The 19,295-nt window shown below is 45.5% G+C and overlaps 2 protein-coding genes across 2 annotated transcripts; both read left to right on the forward strand.

Annotated features, from left to right (window-relative positions):
* The first annotated feature begins 6,151 nt into the window (after window positions 1-6,151).
* Window positions 6,152-12,774, forward strand: ppm1ba (protein phosphatase, Mg2+/Mn2+ dependent, 1Ba). Its single transcript, XM_068741541.1, has 5 exons — window positions 6,152-7,039; window positions 7,462-7,579; window positions 8,329-8,443; window positions 8,766-8,823; window positions 10,230-12,774. The coding sequence occupies exons 1-5, from the start codon at window positions 6,152-6,154 to the stop codon at window positions 10,257-10,259; spliced, it is 1,209 nt and encodes a 402-aa protein (XP_068597642.1). The 3' UTR covers window positions 10,260-12,774.
* A 1,056-nt stretch (window positions 12,775-13,830) lies between these two features.
* Window positions 13,831-19,219, forward strand: slc3a1 (solute carrier family 3 member 1). The gene is made up of 10 exons (XM_068741543.1): window positions 13,831-14,086; window positions 15,321-15,500; window positions 15,581-15,726; window positions 15,819-15,944; window positions 16,020-16,139; window positions 17,599-17,723; window positions 17,861-18,062; window positions 18,220-18,402; window positions 18,608-18,712; window positions 18,788-19,219. The coding sequence occupies exons 1-10, from the start codon at window positions 13,858-13,860 to the stop codon at window positions 19,217-19,219; spliced, it is 1,848 nt and encodes a 615-aa protein (XP_068597644.1). The 5' UTR covers window positions 13,831-13,857.
* Window positions 19,220-19,295: the final 76 nt, after the last annotated feature.

Below are 19,295 nucleotides of genomic sequence, written 5' to 3' on the forward strand. Positions count from 1 at the left end.
TGCCACTAGATGGCGATAGGATACTACTGACTATCTCCAGCAGCCATTCACCTCTGACCCAACGCAGTGGGTGCGCTCAGCCAGATCTCCAAATGACCAAGTCAGGCCAACCTTCCTCTCGCAGGGCATTTTAACACCTCTGTAATCACCTCCACCGAGGTGGTTGGGTTTTTCTGCCTGCTTGTCTTTATGGTTGTCTTTTAAACGGATTACACAAAAAACTATTTGATGGATTTTCATGACATTTATAGGGTTGGACATGTGGCAGAAATGAGCCCGTACATATTTGAATTGATTCCTCACATATACAAAAATGATCCCTACCCCCACCCCGCCCCACATAAAAAAGTTGGTGCTTTACCACGTGATTAAAAAAAATTACAATGTAAATATATGTCATATGTAAATACAGTATATATATATTTATATAGTGGTTAAATTATGAGAATTCAGTGATATGAAATATACTGCAAGAATTCTTTCCACCATCATGACATGCATCTCATCATTTGTGCGTCAAAACAAAGCTGGTCTCACGGTGTTGCTTGGTGATGTTTGGTGACATATGGCTGCAGCACATCTCCCCGACCCTAAAATACAAGCCGCCGTGTGCACACATGTTCCTCTGGGTGTGTCCCAGCACATGTCTGCTACTGGATGTTGCAGGCTTGTGATCAGAACAGTCTGTGTGTGGCTTTCTGAGCATGTGTGTATCCATGCATGTGTGAAGTGTATTCATAGTATGACATATGCTTGGAAAATAAATGTGTCAGCAAGTGTTGGGCATGCATGTGATTGAAACATGTCCATGAAAAGGGTGTGTGGGTGCGCAAGCATGTGTGTATGTGTGAATCTGTGCGTCCAGTGAAAGCCTGTGTGTGACAGTAATTCAGACTGGACATTTGTGCTCATTCATATTCAGCCCCCGGGCACTTCTAAGATGTCTTGTTAGGACCTCCACTGAGGAGGTTATGTTTTTGACAGCATTTGTCTGTCTGTCTGCCTGTCTGTCTCTTAGTAGGATTATGGAAAAACTGCTGAATGGATCGTGATAAAAAAACAAAATGAAGATGGGTCTTGGTCTAATTTAGATGCCATTAAATATTGAGAGCGATCTGGATACCCGTCTGGATAAAAATAAGATAAAATCTGGTTCCTGATTTACTTCTACTGGAGGATTTTCAAAAACATCTTGTAAAATATGCACTGAATTCCATCACCAAAAATTGCAGTCATAAAGGGGTCCGATTTTCACTATCATGCAAAATGCCTTCTGGATCTCATCCAAAATGAGGTCAGGAAAAAATATTGAATTATTTTAACATTGAAAAGCCCATTTATGGATTCAAAAGTCAGTTAAGAACACACATTAACTCAGATTCAGTTTTACTTTTCATGATTGGTGTATAAAGATACCAAGAACAATTTATAACCTTTTTATGATGATCCAGATCCCCATGTGGACAGTGTAAATCAAATTAGGAGGGGAATTAGCTGCTTGTTCTTTTCTAATTGATTATGGCTCAAAACGAGCGAGAACAAAAGTGAAGTTGGAGAGAGCGAGACAGACAGACAGACAGACAGACAGAGAGAGAAGGTCCTCCCCTGTTTGGTAAACAGTTGGTTAGTGGCTCTAATCCCATGCACATGCCATGCAGTAATATGTATATGTAAAGGTGTAGTTGGGGTGTACACTTTCTGTCTCACTCTGTCTTTCACACACTCTCAGGCATATATTCTATAGGTTATACAGAGGAAACGAAACTGACTTGCCCTCATAAACATTCAACAAAATGCCAATGATCTGTTAAGGAGGCTGGAACACCAAATGTAAAGAAAAGGCAAATAAATACATTATTGCACATTCTCTTGCGCTGTTTGATGAGAATTATTGTTTCGACCTTGCTTTGCAGATGACATCAGAAGCCTGCTCCCTCCGAGGAGCAGGAAATCAGCTTTTCGAGTGCTCTTGTGTTTGAAGTGCGGAGGCTCAGACAAGGCGTGATTGCTGCACTCGGCAGAGGATCCGAAATGGAGTGATTTCACATATGCCGTGCAAAAGCAGGAACGATACTTATCTCAGTGTTTACTTACAGATCTGTAGACAACAATAACAATACAAAAATCTCCTTTGTGTCTTAAACAGGTGACATAAGATACCCAACATTCAGTGTGTCCACCCATGCGCGGCCTTGTTTGCTCATAAACGTGTGTGTTTCACCTCATTTAAAAAAAATAATTGCTAGGTTACCAATTGCCTGGTGCAGGAGTTGTTAACCCATCAGCCAATTAATCCATTGCACTGAGGATGCAAATATGCATTGAAATGCAATGTCATCAAAATAATGGGATTAGAGCCACTAACCAACTGTTTACCAAACAGGGGAGGACCTGTCACCCCTGTTTGTACTCATTTCTCATACTTGATCTGTCCTTTGTATTGTACTTTTGCACCTTGACTGATTTTTGCACTGTTTAATTTCATTGCATCACCGTGTGCAATGACAATAAAGTGCTCTTCTATTCTATTCTATTACATAAAGGGAAGAATAAAGGCGTCTGTGATAAACCTATGGAGTCATTTATGTGGACAGTTGCTGGAATAATAAGTCAGAGGCGAAATTTGAATGACTCGTGATTTGACCAATCATGTCTCATCTTGGAATTAGGGTTTGTCCAATCACAGAAGACAACAAGAGGTTGCCCCTCCAACAAACTGTGAGGTTGAAAAACGAACGTCATCCGCCTCGTACGATTAGCTTGAAACCAAAATTAGCTCGGTGCTCAAATCGTTCGCGTATCTTACAGGAGCGATCGCTGTTCTCGTTAATGGGCAGCCTGGGTAAGACGTATTTATTCGGTATACTTTATTTGTAAAAGTTACGGTGCCAAACATGTTTATAAAAGCCTTATTCCGATGCAGAGACGTACTGAGCGGACAGCCGATCGCGTGAAATGCGTGCTAGTCTTCTCAAAGCTAGCTGAGGAGAAGGGGCCGTGAGACCAAAGTGGCTAACATCAACCTGCGATAAGCCTATCGCAACTAGCCGACGTGCTCCAGGACACCCGAGGGACGTAAGGAGAAAACGCGATAGGTCTTTTCATCCAGAGTAAGTCATGTGTGATCCTAAGCGACGTCACTGGTAGCATCGACTCGTACTAAAAGTCCCCCGTTAACGTACAGATAGCATTTGGGCAAGCGTAAACTTCACTAGTGAACCAGCGAGCAAGCGTCCGGATTGTCAGGACTTGTCAGCTGATCATTTGGGGGTTATCGCGGAAAAAGAACGATCAGCGCATAGTTGTGTGTATATTTTGGTTGTGATGCTTCTAATCATGTCGAGCCAGCCATTTGCGTCACTTATTTGCGATTGTAATGGAACGTTTGCTTCAGAATGATAAATAATTATTTACATCATGGTGTGTATCAAGTACAAGTGAGATGAGTTCATTCTTGTGGCTCATGAGAATGCAGATTTGTGTGTGTGTGTGTGTGTGTGTGTGTCAGAAATGGCAACGTCCTTAATTTCACATTTGTGTTGGCACCTTGATGTGGAATCCTCTATTTGTCATGTTGATTTTACACACTGAGCTGGTTCATTGCTGTTGCTTCCCCGAGGAAAACACACACACACATCCTTGGGATAAATGGACACAAAGAAAGAGACAATGTGATGTACGCTTAGCCAGCAGTACTGGTAGTGTTCTATAGCTGAATCGCATTACAATGACTTGAGGGATACTTGAACAGTGAGCTCACAAACATCTGCTGCTGATCTTGGCAGGTAGGAGAACCTATGACAAACCGTTCATAATCTGCGCTAGAGCGAACCAAATTGAAAGCAGACCGCATGTGTGTCTTCGTGCCTGTTATTGTGGCTACATGTTGTTTGGCGGAGGACGTCGGTTGTGCAGGTGGGCCTTCGGGTTGGCCTCTCGGTTGTCAGATCCTCAGTGGGTCTTGGCTTCATTCCCACCTGTCCTTTGAGCAGTTCACTAGTGTTTGGATCATTGATGACAGATGTTAATAGTAGGGATGGCCATTTCTACCAAAATTGGCGTTTGATCTTCACTCTGTGATATTCAAACGCTGTTCGAATAGTAATAAACGCAATGTGACTGTTGGTCTTCGTGTGGCCCTGCGATGAACTGCGATGGTCAGGAGAGACGGGCCTGTTGCGTTAGCGGTAGGTCGCTGCTGTGTGTAATCTGTCGTTTGTATTTGATGAGCTAATCTGGGCCTGTGTACATCCCATAAGCCACTGACTGTTGAATTGAGTTATCTTATTAAAGCTGCACTGCATGTTTGAAGTCTGCAACCTGTGGGCTTGTGTGTTTGGCAGCTTTCACCATTCGCTCTCAAACAGCAACTGCCATTCTCATCTTGCCATGTGAGAGAAATTAAACATGAGGTGTGGGTAAAAGTGAGATCAGTCTCGCCACCATTGTTGAGACCTAATGCCCCATGAATGTATGCAAACATGCACACAGTGGCATGGCTTCGCAGTCCCCTTGTCACATCCTGCAACCACTGCCTACTGCTTCTCTTGCAAGCTGAGTAACCATGGAGACATCAGACCGGGTAACATCCACTCCCCAGAGTTTTCAGTGCTTACAAGTTATGCATGTTGGCATGTTTTCCTCCTTCAGAAAATCAACAGGATATAGAGTATTATTGCTGTTAGCTGACAAAAATGGGCTTTAAAATGGATTATAAATTAAATTTGCTGGTTGGGTGTGCGGTTTTGATAATAATCCTTAATAGGTGTGTGTGCAGCGGCCAATTGTGTTTATCTAAAATTAACTGAGAGACAGAAAGTCATCAAACACGTTAAAGTCAACAAAATGTGTGTTTAGGCTGATTCTGTCCGACTCACTTGGTGCTACAAGGCAGTGTGACCTTCAGAAACCTAAAGTACATGTTTCCTCAATAGCCCATGTTTTTTTTGACATTAGGTTGAGTTGGTGACAGCTGTATTTGTGTTTTTTAATCTTTATTTGATGAATTCATACCCATTAGTATTTCAGGGTCTTGTTCACAAGCGATGAAAGTAGTGGTGCAGTCGTAAAGGCAAAAAGTCCACTTAGACAGAAGGCCAGCGTCTTGATTTACCGGTTGGGCTACATTCCAACTCTTACCCGTAGCCGATTTCAGATGGAGGTCCCACCTCTTTCACTATTTATAATCACACATCAGATTGGCATTGTGTTCAGCATACACAAAGGCGGTGCGGTGAAGAGCCTGTTTCCGTGCTGTTGTGGGTTCTCTGTGGGCACGGGACATACGGGGGGGAGTTCGTGGTAGAGGTGCTGTCTCTTTCCGTCGAATGCAACCACCCCATTGAGGTGGTTTGGGCGCCTGGTTCAGATGCCTGTCCTTCAAAATTTTCAGCGAAAGTCCAATTTGGGATGAGGCCCTGGGGTAGACCCAGAACTCACTGCAGGGATTATATATTTAATTTATCCTGGGAATCCTAGGGTCCCCGTGAAAGGGCTTGAAACTGTTGTTGGGGGGGGCACCTGGAAGACCCTTCTTAACCCGGTGCAGAATATAATAAGTAGAAGAATTTTTTTTTGCATGAATGCTTACCTGCATTGATATAAAGTAAACTGTTCAATTACGAGTGTAATTTGCAGTAGCGTTCTAATGATCGAAGATATTCTTGCGTAGCTAATGATGTTTAATTTTCATGGATTTTATTCAGCCTTCAGCATCTCCACCTTAAGAGACCGGAACCTTATGCATATTCCTGCAACTTACCGGTATATATTTTAAGTGGCATATATTGATAACTTTGGGACTTACGATTGCAACTTCCAATGCTAAGAGGACATTAAGTTATATGGTAATCAATAAGACTTTGTAAATTCATGTTCTCACATTATGTAACCAGTTAGCATGGGCTGGATACAGACTTTCTTTCATCAAGCAGCCTAATGCTGCTGTTCATTGACCTAATGCAGAGGCAGTTAATGCCCTTGATTGGGGGAAAACGGGCTTTTAAGCTTGCTCCTCGGGCTCTTTCAGCATAAACCAAAGTGCATGTGCGATTCTTGCGTATGACCAGCAGTAATCAATGTTGGGTTGTGTTATTCCTATGAAACAAACACACACACCTCTCTCCTCCACAGGTCTCTCGAGGGAAGAGCCATGGGTGCATTTCTGGACAAGCCCAAGACCGAGAAGCACAACTTCCATGGTGAAGGGAACCAGCTGCGCTATGCACTGAGCTCCATGCAGGGCTGGCGGGTGGAGATGGAGGACGCTCACACAGCTGTGTTGGGGCTTCCGCCCCCGGGTATGAGTGACTGGTCCTTTTTCGCCGTGTACGACGGCCATGCCGGCTCGAAGGTTGCAAACTATTGCGCCAAACATCTTCTAGAACACATAATCGGCGCTGGCTTTGGGGCTGGAGGGACACGAGGACCCCAGGCTGTTTCTGACGACTCCGCCATTGACCCCCCATCATCGGTCCCTTCCATAGTGGAGGCTGTGAAAGCTGGCATCCGGACAGGCTTCCTAAGGATCGACGAACACATGCGCAGCTTCTCTGACCTGAGAAACGGAATGGACCGTAGCGGTTCCACAGCGGTGGGAATCATTGTGTCGCCTGTTCATTTTTTCTTTTTCAACTGCGGCGATTCTCGAGCAGTTTTATACAGAAATTCACAGGTATGCTTCTCCACGCTCGACCACAAGCCTTGCAATCCACGCGAAAGGGAGCGCATCCAGAATGCTGGCGGCTCAGTGATGATTCAGAGGGTTAATGGCTCACTAGCGGTATCAAGGGCCTTGGGGGACTACGATTACAAGTGTGTGGATGGGAAGGGCCCGACGGAGCAGCTGGTGAGCCCCGAGCCTGCAGTGTGCGAGATGGTTCGGGCCCCAGAACAGGATCAGTTTGTGATCCTGGCCTGTGATGGAATCTGGGATGTCATGTCCAACGAGGAGCTGTGCGAGTTTGTGAAATCCAGGCTCGAGGTGTCTGATGACCTTGAGAGAATCTGCAATGAAGTGGTGGACACCTGCCTGCACAAGGTGTGAACAAAAATACTCTTGAGCAATGACACTTCTTTTTCTTCTGATGAACACCATTGCTAATGAATGGTCTTTTAAAGGTCCCATATTCTACCCTTTTCCCACAAGTTGACGTGTTTCCCAGGCCCTTGTATGAAATATGTGTGACAGTCTTTTGGTCAAAATAGCAAACGGATGCTGCAGGACAGCGTCCCTCTTTTCTGTCTCAAACAGCCTCGCTCAGAAATGGTAGCAAAAGGGGGAGACTCATTTCACATGCGCGCACACACCACCATAATGGTGTGGAAACATGGGAAAAGTGAGATTTTCATAATATGGGGCCTTTGAGGACTCAAACAGGATGTGCACTGTGGCGGAATGAAGTCCTCTGAGACGCTGGTTTGTCAGAAATGAATCTCTTTTTTTCTTTCTGTCCATCTTAGGGGAGTCGTGATAACATGAGTGTCGTGCTAGTGTGTTTGCCAAACGCTCCCAAAGTGTCTGAAGAAGCTGTGGAGAAGGATGAAGAGCTCAACAAATACCTGGAGTCCCGAGTGGAAGGTGAGTTTCGTGGACCGAGACAGTCTGCTCACACAGAATGGGATTCTGAAGAACACAACGTTATTGTGCATGCTCGTCCTTTGAGCTCTCTGACAGGATACGTTAGCTTGAAGTTGGATGTTCTGCCGAAGGGATTGCAGCTGGCAATAAACCTACGAGTATTCTTTTAAACGGTTGCGTTTAATTGTTGCTTGTGATTTTTATTATTAGTTATGTGGGCAAAACATTACTTTTACGGTTTCTTTCATGAATTTGTTGTTCCTTGTTAGTGCTCAAGAGTGCATTCTTGAACTCTGAGACTAATTAAAATGAATCGTTCCTCGTGTTATTTTTTTACAACTCTGGAAGCGGGCTTGTATTGACAGAATGGAAAATCCTGTTTGGATGACAAGTTGTTGCACGTAATGAAATTATCTATGCTGGATGGCTTGACAGGAAGTCCGAGATGGATTAACAACCGTGTCAAATTAATGGAAGAGCACAGTTGGGGCGAAGCGAGGCCGAACTTTGGCATCAGGCGCTGTCTGCAGGGCAGATAGGAGAATAAACCGAGAGGAATGCTCTGGCTGAACATTGGTCTGGCCTCTTGCCATTCTCGTCTCAGTTGCAGGCCTCTGTCTCTGTCTGGGTCTCGATCTCGCTTAGAGACCGGCTCTTCTAAATTCACTCGTGCTCCTGTCTTTTACCAGCTGCTGCTGGCCATCACCGGCTCTGCTGGTACCAACTTGTGTATCTGTGTGTGGTTTTAGAGATGCTCTCTCGGCCGGAGGAAGTTGGGTTTCCGGACCTTGTGACGGTGATGAGGAACCTGTCCACGGACAGCGGCATGCCCGCTTTGCCACCAGGGGGAGGTCTTGCCAGCAAGTAAGGATTTCCAGAGTTTCTTCTCTTTGCAGAGGATATGTCCATTGATCCTCCGGATGATGATAATAATGAATTAAAATGCACCACACTGGCAAACAGTATATAGAGTCTTGTAGTATTACCTACAAGACTATAGAAGTAAAACTACACCCAGCTATACTTTGTCTCTAATTTCCTCTACTGATATCAGTTGTGTTAAGTTATCCAGTCTATGTTTATTGATATGATCTTTCATGCGTGTGCAGAACACATCAGGTGGATTGGTACTGACTTTTATGACTAATTTCATTTAAAAATAATAATAATTTGATTCTCCCTGCAGACAAAATGTCATTGAAGCGGTGTACAACCGTCTGTACCCGTACAAGGAGGAAGATGGGGTGGGTATCAGAACATGTGGTGTTTATGTTCATTTACACAATAGCTGTATCCAAATCTCAAGCTTCAAGTCTTAACCTACATAATACAGCTGTGGTATCAGCTGTATTATTAAGTTATACTTTCACACACGGTGTTGCCGGTCTTTGAGCACAATCTAGTAATCTAGCCTTGTGTGTTGTTTGAATTTATTTTCTCACTCAAAAACAGAGCAGATGAAATATTAGTCACACAGATTAGGATAAGCATCTTTTTCTTTCTATGCATGGTTGCATGGTTACGTCTGCATGGCAATTCAGCTTTGTCAGACATTTTTCTACTGGAGCTGAGAAATGTTTCCCCTTTTCAACCAAATGAAGTGAAATCATTCTCCTCTCTTCTGTCTGTTTTGTCAGTTTGTGTTTTTGGAGATATTGGGGGGGGCTGGGAAGTGTGGTGGGTTCCCACATACATGAGGGTTAATGTGTCTGTATTTTCCATTATCGGGACCATTATATTCCTGAAAACCCCTTTTTAGGAAATGTCTTAATATTTGGATCAAACATTTGTTGACTCGGGATGAAACTGATGAATGAATTTCACGCTGGTCATTTTTGGCTAAATTCAAAGGTTAAGTTGTACTCTGCTACAGCAGTGTACCTGTAGCATAAAGAAACTAGCTCCGAACTAAAGTGAACCCCCCCCCCCCCCCCCCCTCTTGTCGTAGCAACACCTGATTAATAAAGGTGTGTGGTTAAGTACACCTGAGAAGGATTGTATGGATTTGTCTAATTGTGTGTTCGCCTCTGATTAATGCAGCCCTCCTGTTTCATTTGGTAAGTGATCTCATGTATAACTGTTACACCCCCCCCCCCCATTTTCCTTTCTAACCTCTGATCACACACCACTCCAATGCATTCTTGCAGGCATGTAAGCAGCAAACTTCACCCCCCCCCCACACACACACCAAATCTGTGCTCTGATTTACTTTCAAGCATGTTGAACTCTGTGCAATGTTCAGAGCGTGTGTGCAGACATGACTGTCCAGATAGGTCGGGGATGAATGGTTGTTTCTGGTCCTAACTCTCCCTCTGTCATGTCACACGCACGCACGCACACGCATGCACTGACCTTACATACATGTATTACTGTCTCATTCACAACCTGCATGCAAAAGTAACCTCTGTTTCTGTATGAGACAAATGAATTATTGCAGAAAGACCCCCACAGCCTGGTTTACAGTGCTAGTATAACTTCTTTAAATGTTGCAGTATTATTTTTATCGTAACGCATTTGATGTTGTTCTCTCTCTCTTTGTCCTCCCATTCTCTCTGCCGTTCTTCCTTTTACTCGTTTTCCTCTTCCTCATTTCGACTTGTTGCATCTCTCTGCTCTGCTCTTCCTCCTCTCATTGTCTTTCCTTTTGCAGAGTGAACCTGAGGTGGAGTACCACTGGTAGCTGTCCATCACAACTATCTGATCAAAAAAGGAAAAGGAAAAAAAAAAGAATAAGGACCAGGATCTCATCCATAATAGCTTTTTGGTTTCCTTTGGGATTTCTGTTTGCTTTTTTTGTTTCCGTCAACGGAGGCAGAAATCTTTTAAAATCCGATGATCTGGCATGGAGGACGACAAAACAGATTGTGTTGATTTGTACATCTTGAAACGGGAAGAACTGGATTGATGATCTCGGAACAGAACTCCACATACAGGAGATGCATCAGAGAGAGAAGCAAAGAAGCACATTGTCCTTTTGCCCGTCTTCTCGCGGTCTTCGTGGTGGTTGTTTTTGATTTTTGGCTGACGGAGTTCCAACCCTGCTCCGCCCCGTCAGCGCTTCCTCGCAAACCCAGAGACTGGGTGGTCCGGCCTGAAGGTACCAACCAAGCCACTCGTGGATGAGGTGCTGAGTCGGCTCAAGATAGTTCGATTGATTTTTTTTCTTTTGATGTGTGAACTTTCTGACAGTCGTCTGACGACTCCAACGCCCCTAAAGCTGCAGTGTGCTCTCCGTGTCGGGTGAACTTGGAGTACTACCTGTACTCAAAAGGGGAACGAACTCCTCACCTGTCGTCTGGCCATGCAACCGGCTCTCTGAAAGTGACTTGCCGATCTTTTGAACTGACTCAAAGTCCTCCTCACTGCCAAAAAAATGGCCTCTGCGTTAATGCCTCCAATTCAGAGCCAGAGAACACAGGTGGCGCTCTTACAAACCCAGTCGTTCCAAAGCCCGATTTCAGTTGGTAGATGTAGGACAGGACGTTGGACCGGTGGGCCGGGTTGTGGACAGGAATAACATTTAGAATAAATGTGGTGACTCTTGCATGTCCCTGCTGGCTTCTTGTACTCCTGATTCCTAAAAGATATTCCCAAACTTTTGATTTCTCACTCATTCTCCCGTCTGTCTCCCTTTTTTTTACATTTGTTCATTTGGCAGAAGAGACTTCACCAGAACCATAAGCTTTTGAGCCTGCTGTCGTTTTCAGATATAGAAAGATACAAATGGTATATTAAATATATATTATTTGTTTTATCTTAATTCCCAGCCATGGTATGTGTTTTGACCTCTTTAATCACAAGGTCTGCATGTATAGACAAGAGAGTCGCATGCAAAATGCTCCAAAGTAGCAGATTCCCAAAGACATGACTGGAGGTAGAAGGAAAACCGGCCTCACCGTCATCTTCTTCTTCCCCCTCGGTACATGCACACACACAGAATCCTGCTTCTGCAATGAGTTCCCCCTTCCGTCTCTAGAATTGTGTACTGTACTTCATAAAGGAAATGCCTTTTGTTCAGTTGGACTAGAGTTGCTTTATGTAAATGTTTTGCCATGCCGTCTCGGAGTGCTGTGGTTCTGTTCCAGGTGGATGATACTCCTGGGTCAAGTCCTGAACACTAACAGTGTGACGCTTCACACACTTCAGTACCTGTGATGTACTTATTTTGCAGTCAGTCAGTGGCAGATTCCTTTGTACTCTTCAGCCGCATTGACACAGGTCAGAGCTAAGAGGTGGTTTTGCTCATCTCTCTGTTGGTACTCTCTCTCTCTCTCTGTGGGCTCTTTGTGCCATGTGACAAATAGGTACTTGAATGTGTTATTTCTATTTTGCATCTGTTTTGGCCGATTTGTCCTTGTGGTTGATTGATTGGGAGGGTTGGGGACCTCTTGTTGGGACGGAAGGAGTGACTTTATTTGTTTTGCTGGGGTGGAGATGGACTCTACAGGTGGTGGGACCCGAGTCACGAAGGTTAAAGTCAGAAGAACAAAGGAAGAAAGCGTTACTTTGCGACACTGCAAGCACACAACGAGGTTATGTTTACACCCAAGTACAACGGCCCCTTGAAACACACCCTAGCATGCAGAGAGGGACGGGGGGTGGGACGGTGCCTTGCTCAAGGGCACCTCGGCAGTACTTTGGATGTAGACTGGGGGGTGGGGTCTTTTCATTACACACACTGATCCTGTTGCGTGGACTGAAGACAAAGAGGACGTTGGCGTCGTATTCACCGCTTAATGACGGAACATGGAAGAATTCGCCCTGAAGACCGTTTTGCTTTGATGGCTGAATCGTTTGGTCCCTGACTCTTTTTATTTTTTTATTTTTTTGCTTTGATTTCAGGACGCGTTCAGTAAAAGTCATTCTCCAGCGTGTATGTCCTCCTAAACCCTGTCAGTTGATTGAGGCTGACTTTGGTGCCGTGACCCGGATGACTCCAAAAGACGGGACAGAATCTGGGAGGAAACCGAACGCGGCTGACTTTCCCGCGTCGGGTTTTCTCTGGGATTAAATCCCCGTCTGCTCTGTATTCCCACTATAGATGGATGTACGAAGGCAGTGGTAGATTCAACGCGTTCTTATTTATTTCCGTGCTGTATTTTGAAGATGAGATGATGAAATGGTGTGGATTTGCGAGTACTGTACGGCCCACTCACCTTCAAGCTTTGAGAAAAATAAAGGAGGCTGAGCTTGGAGAAACATCCTGTTTTTTCTCCGTTCCTTCACACACACTTCTTGTTCAGTTCCGCACTACGACCCTGGCGTTATCTGGTGACGGCTCGGTACTTTCTGTACCGGGCCTCGCGGGAAAAAAGGCGTTGCAACTCGAGACGTAACGGATTTGAATATGATGACATTTAAATGAAATGGGGAGTGAGGTGGTTTGAGCTCCGTTAACCAGTCTGGACTGGAACATCAATAATAGCACCCTTATTTTTATTATTTTTTTAATGACCTGTTAATAATATTTGTGTGTAGAATTGTCTTTATCCCAGTGGGTTAAAGATTAAGATGTTTCGCTGCATGATAACTGCTATATCGAGTATCGAAGTCTGACTCTGATCAGCGACTGAAGGAAAACTGCGACAATGTTTTGTGTATTCAGAACAAATGTCTTTTTCTCAACGTTGCAAGAAGAGTTATTCTGCATTTACTTTCATTGTTGGTAAATAAACAACCCCCCCCCCCAACATATGACTTATCTCAACTAAGCAAAAAACCCATGCCGGTAATTTAAATTGACTGGATTTGTTAAAGGCTACCCCCCCCCTTTGGTAAATGTAAGAAGTTTGCTGTTCCAAATCCTGGAAGCTCTAATCCGGGTTCTGGGTTATTGAGTTTGATTGTAGGGGGGGGGGGGGTTCTGGTCACTCGTGGAGGACTGACAGCAGAAATGTTAATCTTTGGCCATTCCTGTCCCATCCAGTGTCTTACATTCCACAGGTGCGTGTGCGTGCGTGTGTGCGTGCGTGCGTGTGCGCGCGTGTGTTAACGAGGAGCGGTATTATCTCGTGTACTCTGATCCTCTCTGCGGTTTAATCCCGGACTCGGTATTCCTGAAGAAGATCTAACCCGCTGTGCTTCCTGCTCGGGACCAGGTCATAAGCGAACCTGACGGCATGGATCTGGGGAAGTGGACCTCAAACCCGGGCTTCCAAGACCCGGAGGGCGACGGGGTGGCGGACGGCACCGCCTCGCCCGGTGACAAGGACTCCCACCCGGTGCCGGTGGCCCCGGACCCGGTCGAGCCGTACACGCAGATCAAGCCATACGCCGGGATGCCGAAGGAGGTGCTGCTGATGTACTCCTCCCAGGCCCGGTACCGAATCCCCCGGGAGGTCCTGTTCTGGCTGACGGTGGCGTGCGCCGTGGCGCTGGTGGCGCTCACGGTCACGCTGATTGCGCTCTCGCCGCGGTGCGTGGGCTGGTGGCAGGCGTCCCCGGTGTACCAGGTGTACCCCCGGTCCTTCAGAGACTCGGACGGAGACGGGGTCGGAGACCTCAAAGGTACAGTGAGATCCGTCGGACCGGTTCCGGTTTCCATCGATCGGCCTGTTTTAGTGCTTTTTAGTTAAGTAATTGATTCTTTCATGCGCAATATGACATTTAATAATCATTTTAAAACCACTAATATAAAAACTAGAAAAGCACTCAGAGAGCGCAGACCTCCGCCGAGCAGCTCATTCCCCTCCTGATTGGATTTACACCGTCCACATGGTGATCTGGATCATCGTCAAAAGGTTCTAGATTGTTCTTGGTATCTTCGGATTATATATATATATTATATATAGATATATATATCCGCTGATTTTTAAATCCGTAAATTAGGCTTTCAACGGTCAAATTTAATATTTTTCCTGACCTCATTCTGGATCCGATCCAGATGGAATTTGGTGATGAGATAGAGGTCCCCACCCTACACGGCTGTGTCAAATTCAGTAAACATTGGTCAATAATCAACCGAGATATTGACGAACAGAGTTTGAAGCTCCATTGACTGCAATGATACCGAAAATTTCAAAGCGATCCAGAATCCAGGATTTTTAGTGATGACCCTCGCTGGCCATCACTAAAATGTAAACAACTGTTCCTGGTAAGATTCCCAACATTTCCTGAAAATGTAATCAAGATCTGTCTGTAACTGTTTGAGTTATCTTGCAAACAGACAAACAAACCAACGCCAGCGATAACCTCCTCATCGTAGGTAATCAGATTATCTAGTGAGTGATAACACGGATTCTTGTCACCACAATAGATGATCAACAGTTTTTACTACATGAATGCACCGTAAATCGAGTCAATGATCTGTAATTCATGAAACAAGACAAAAGTTTGCCGTTTAGAAATGCTGGTGCCAACATTTTAATGAATGACTGGACAAAAACAAAACGTTACACTCCTCAACAATGTGCTGCTTTTAGACGCGAGTCAAAAATGAATCTTAAAACAGGTTAAATCAATATGAAACTTGTAATTTATTACAGCTTTATTGTACAAGTTTCTTCACTGTGACCCAGTCGAGGCGTTAACGGAAATAATAGAAATGCAAAAAGTGCATTTCAGAATTTCTTGACTGGATCGGATCAGTTCTGATTAGAACTTTTACGGCTAACCTAGAATTTACCGTGCGATTTATAACCCTGTGTTAAAAGTGGAATATTCTGAAGGTGCATACATGAACAGCATCAGTGCGGTTTGGTTTTCCTCGTCATAGTATCCAGGATTTGACGATATTTGGCAGGGATTCAGGAGCAGCTGGATCACTTCCAGTATCTGAACATCAAGTCGGTTTGGATCGGTCCCTTCTACCGCTCTCCCATGAGGGACTTCGGCTATGACGTGGAAGATTTCCGGGCCATTGACCCACTCTTTGGGACCATGCAAGATTTTGAAGAGCTCCTGGCTGAAATGCATAACAAAGGTGTGACGGTGGATCAGCACATTGTTTATTTTTTGGGGGGGGGGGATAAATGGTTTAATACCTTGGTCTGCTTCCACCAGGTTTGAAACTCATCATGGATTTCATTCCCAATCATACCAGTGACCGGCACCGCTGGTTCAATCTGAGCCGGACTGGAGATTCTCAATATAAGGATTATTACATCTGGGCTGACTGCAACGCGACCGAGCCAAAACCAAATAACTGGGTCGGTAGTTTCTGTTCGTCCTGACCTGAAATCATCATCTGGTAGTTTCCCACACATCCTAATCCTGCGTTTTCCCTCCTCCTTCCTGTCAGGTGAGTGTGTTTGGGAACTCATCCTGGACTTATGATGAGGTCAGAGGGCAATGCTACCTGCACCAGTTCCTCAAAGAGCAACCGGATCTGAACTTCAGGAACCCTCACGTCCGCAAAGAGATGATTGTAAGATCGAACAGATGGCTCCCGGCCTAACTAACACTGATACAAGTATAAAATATCTGATGTTCATTATTTTAGGACATTATTCATTTCTGGCTGAAGAAAGGAGTGGATGGCTTCCGGGTGGATGCTGTGAAGCACCTTTTGGAGGCCGCACACTTGAGAGACGAACCACAGGTGGACCCGGAGAAACCTCCAGTGAGTTTCCTATTTTCGCCACGAAGATACAACCGCACTTTTTTTTTTTTATCCCCCCCCCATCTCAGAATAGGTCTTGGTGAGGATGCGCCTGAACTTCATTTCATTTAGACAGAGGAGCCGGCAGGTGATTGGCTGATAATGTGACAATACCCTCAAGCTGTTTGCTTTTAGCAGCTGAACAAAGCATATCAGAAACATACAAGGGCTATAAACTCGCCACCTCCTCTGACCTCCAAAGCTCAGTTTAACAACCTGTGCTTTTACACCCACTTACATAATTACACGATTTTATTTTGTTGATAACCTCTCCAATGTGTCACATGGCAGAGTCCATATTTTAATGATCTGAGGAACTGAACTGTGGGCAGAAAGCAGTGATCTCCAGTGTACCTTGTGGAGGATAAAGCATCAGCTGAGTGGGCGACTTCTTTGCCCGCATGTTGTCTCATTAATCGCTTATCTGCGGCTTGGAATTCAAGCGGGTCCTGATTCAAGCTGAGTTTAAAGGAAAGAAGTTAAGGATTTGTACTCCAAAGAGGCCGAAGCGTCTTTTCTCTCTCTCTCTCACAGGATTAGAACAAAAAAGGCATATTTTGTTGGATTATCAAGCATTTGGAATTTATTATCGCCACTGGAATAATTTTTAAGGACAACAATGCATATCTGAAAAAGTAGAATGGCGGTCTCGTGATAATCACATGCGTTTTATTGAGGTTTTTTTCCCCAGACCCTGAAAATGATCCCACCAATCGTACCGTGGAATGTCGAGTGGGTTAGAGCTACATGCTGTGCGGGTTTGCTCTTATCTCATTTGTTGCTATGCTGATGACCTGGTCCGTTCTGTGTGAATTCAAGCTGATACTTAAAGTGGTTCCTGGTTTTTGCCATCACATTACGGCCCAGCAGTTCCAACCAACCAACCAAGACGACTTGCGTTTCTGCTTGTGGACCTTCTTACTGTGTTCTGTAACCCCGCTGAACACTGACCCGTACAGTCCGTTATCCCCGGGCCTCTGTTCTCTGGGTATCTATTTCTACTTACCTTCCAAATGCCTGGCCTGTGACCGGACCTTGTGGTTCTGTTTGACAATGGAGAACACACACACACACACACACACAAACACCCCATGCTCACATTACCTTCCTGTGGGCAAAGAAAGACGCAGCCAAACTGATTTACTCTACTGTAGATGATGCTCTGAAGGGGGGGAAGGGTCCGAATAGATCGCTACAGTAGTATCCTTTTTTTTTCTTTTTCCACAGTACATCTCTGTACTTTGGTACGACTAAAACTATATATCTATAACATTTGGTGACACCAGAATCTACAGATTACGAGATATACTCCTTTTTAAAAATGACTATGGATGGGTGGACAACTATATTACTGACTTGAAAACCCCACGCTAACGCTTAAGCTACGAATCCTCATGTCTTCATACTCGCAACACTCCAGGAGTCTGTAACGTCGGAATGGGACCTCCACCATGACTACACCACCAGCCAGCTGGGATTCCATGACCTGCTGAGGGAATGGCGGGCTGAAATGGACACCTACAGCCGTGAGCCTGGCAGACACAGGTACGGCCTGCTGCGACACGATGTCGTGCACTTTGGGACCGGTAACGCTCTCATCTACTCAAGACATCCGAAATACCTCCCCCAAGTATGAATCTCCCATACTGATGCTTGGATGATCAGTTCTTGCTGCATTCCAGGCTCATGGTGACGGAGTCGTACGATTACCAAGAGGTGGGCAAGACCATGATGTATTACAGCACCCCCCTGGTCAAAGAAAGTGACTTCCCCTTCAACTTCTACCTGCTGGACCTGCCTCAGAACACCAGCGGCTTGTGGGTTCAACATCTGGTCGACCTGTGGATGGCCAATATGCCCCAGGGACGATGGGCCAACTGGGTGGTGAGTGTTCATGAGCCACGTTGAGCCGCCCGCCCTCACATCTCCTTGTACCTTCAGCTTCTCTTTCATGATCCCAGCGCTTTATGCCAACCCTGCCTCCTTCCTTCCAAACTGATTTCACTCGCCTCTTGTTTATTTCCCTATCCCTCGGTGCCAGGCTGGGAACCACGATAAGCCTCGAATTGCCTCTAGTGCCGGCCAGACCTACATTCGCGCCATCAACATGCTGCTGCTGACCCTTCCGGGCACGCCCACCACTTACTACGGCGAGGAGATCGGCATGGAGAACATTAACGTCACAGAGAGTCAGATGCAGGACCCCGCCGGCAAATACAATGCAGTCAGTAAAGTGCACGCACTGAAAGGAAACATTTAGGGAGGTGTAGAAAGAACACGACACAGCTTGGAAAGAGATTAGGAAATGAAACCACAGCTTTTTATTTCTTTTTTTTCCTGACAGTTTCAACAGAATTAGAATTGATTGCCGCTGAAGTGTCGGAGCGATTCTTCTCCTTTCGCTGCAGAGCGCCGGTCGGGATCCGCAGCGGTCTCCGATGCAGTGGAGCAACGGCACGAACGCAGGCTTTAGCAACAAAACCAACGCAACATGGCTGCCTGTACACCCCAACTACAGAAGCGTCAACGTGGAGGTACTTTGACCCGGCACACATTCTTCTTATTTTAGATCCTTTTAATGTTTTGCCCCATCGATCTTTCTATTCTAGGTCCAGAAGCAGGACAGAGGCTCTGTTCTGGCTCAGTACGGTTTCCTGAGCGGCCTGCGTCAGTCAGAGCTCCCCTTCCAGCGTGGGTGGTTCTGCCACGTCCACGCCGACGCCACCGTCTTCGCCTACCTCAGGGAGATGGACGGGCTTGACCGAGCCTTCCTAATGGTGCTCAACTTTGGTAGAGAATCTGCCGACTCAGATCTCTCCTCTGTCCTCGAGTTGCCAGACCAGTTGAGGGTGCTGATGAGCACAAATCGGGTCAACGACGGCAAGGTGTTGCAAAAGTCTCATGTTCCGACCGAAGCAGGTGAAGGCTTGGTGATTCAGTACTCCACCCACAGACGGTTCCACGCCACGCACCGCGGACAGTGCTACGTCTCTGAGAAGGCCTGTTATCTGAAGGCCATGGACATACTTCATAAATGCTAAAATGGACTGTCAATGGTGTCCAAGATCAAAGTCGCAATAAAGATTGTTGTCTCCTCTGCAGGGAATTTGTCAAATA

The sequence above is a fragment of the Brachionichthys hirsutus genome, chromosome 7, assembly GCF_040956055.1.
Source record: "Brachionichthys hirsutus isolate HB-005 chromosome 7, CSIRO-AGI_Bhir_v1, whole genome shotgun sequence".
In the NCBI taxonomy this organism is placed as follows: Eukaryota; Metazoa; Chordata; class Actinopteri; order Lophiiformes; family Brachionichthyidae; genus Brachionichthys; species Brachionichthys hirsutus.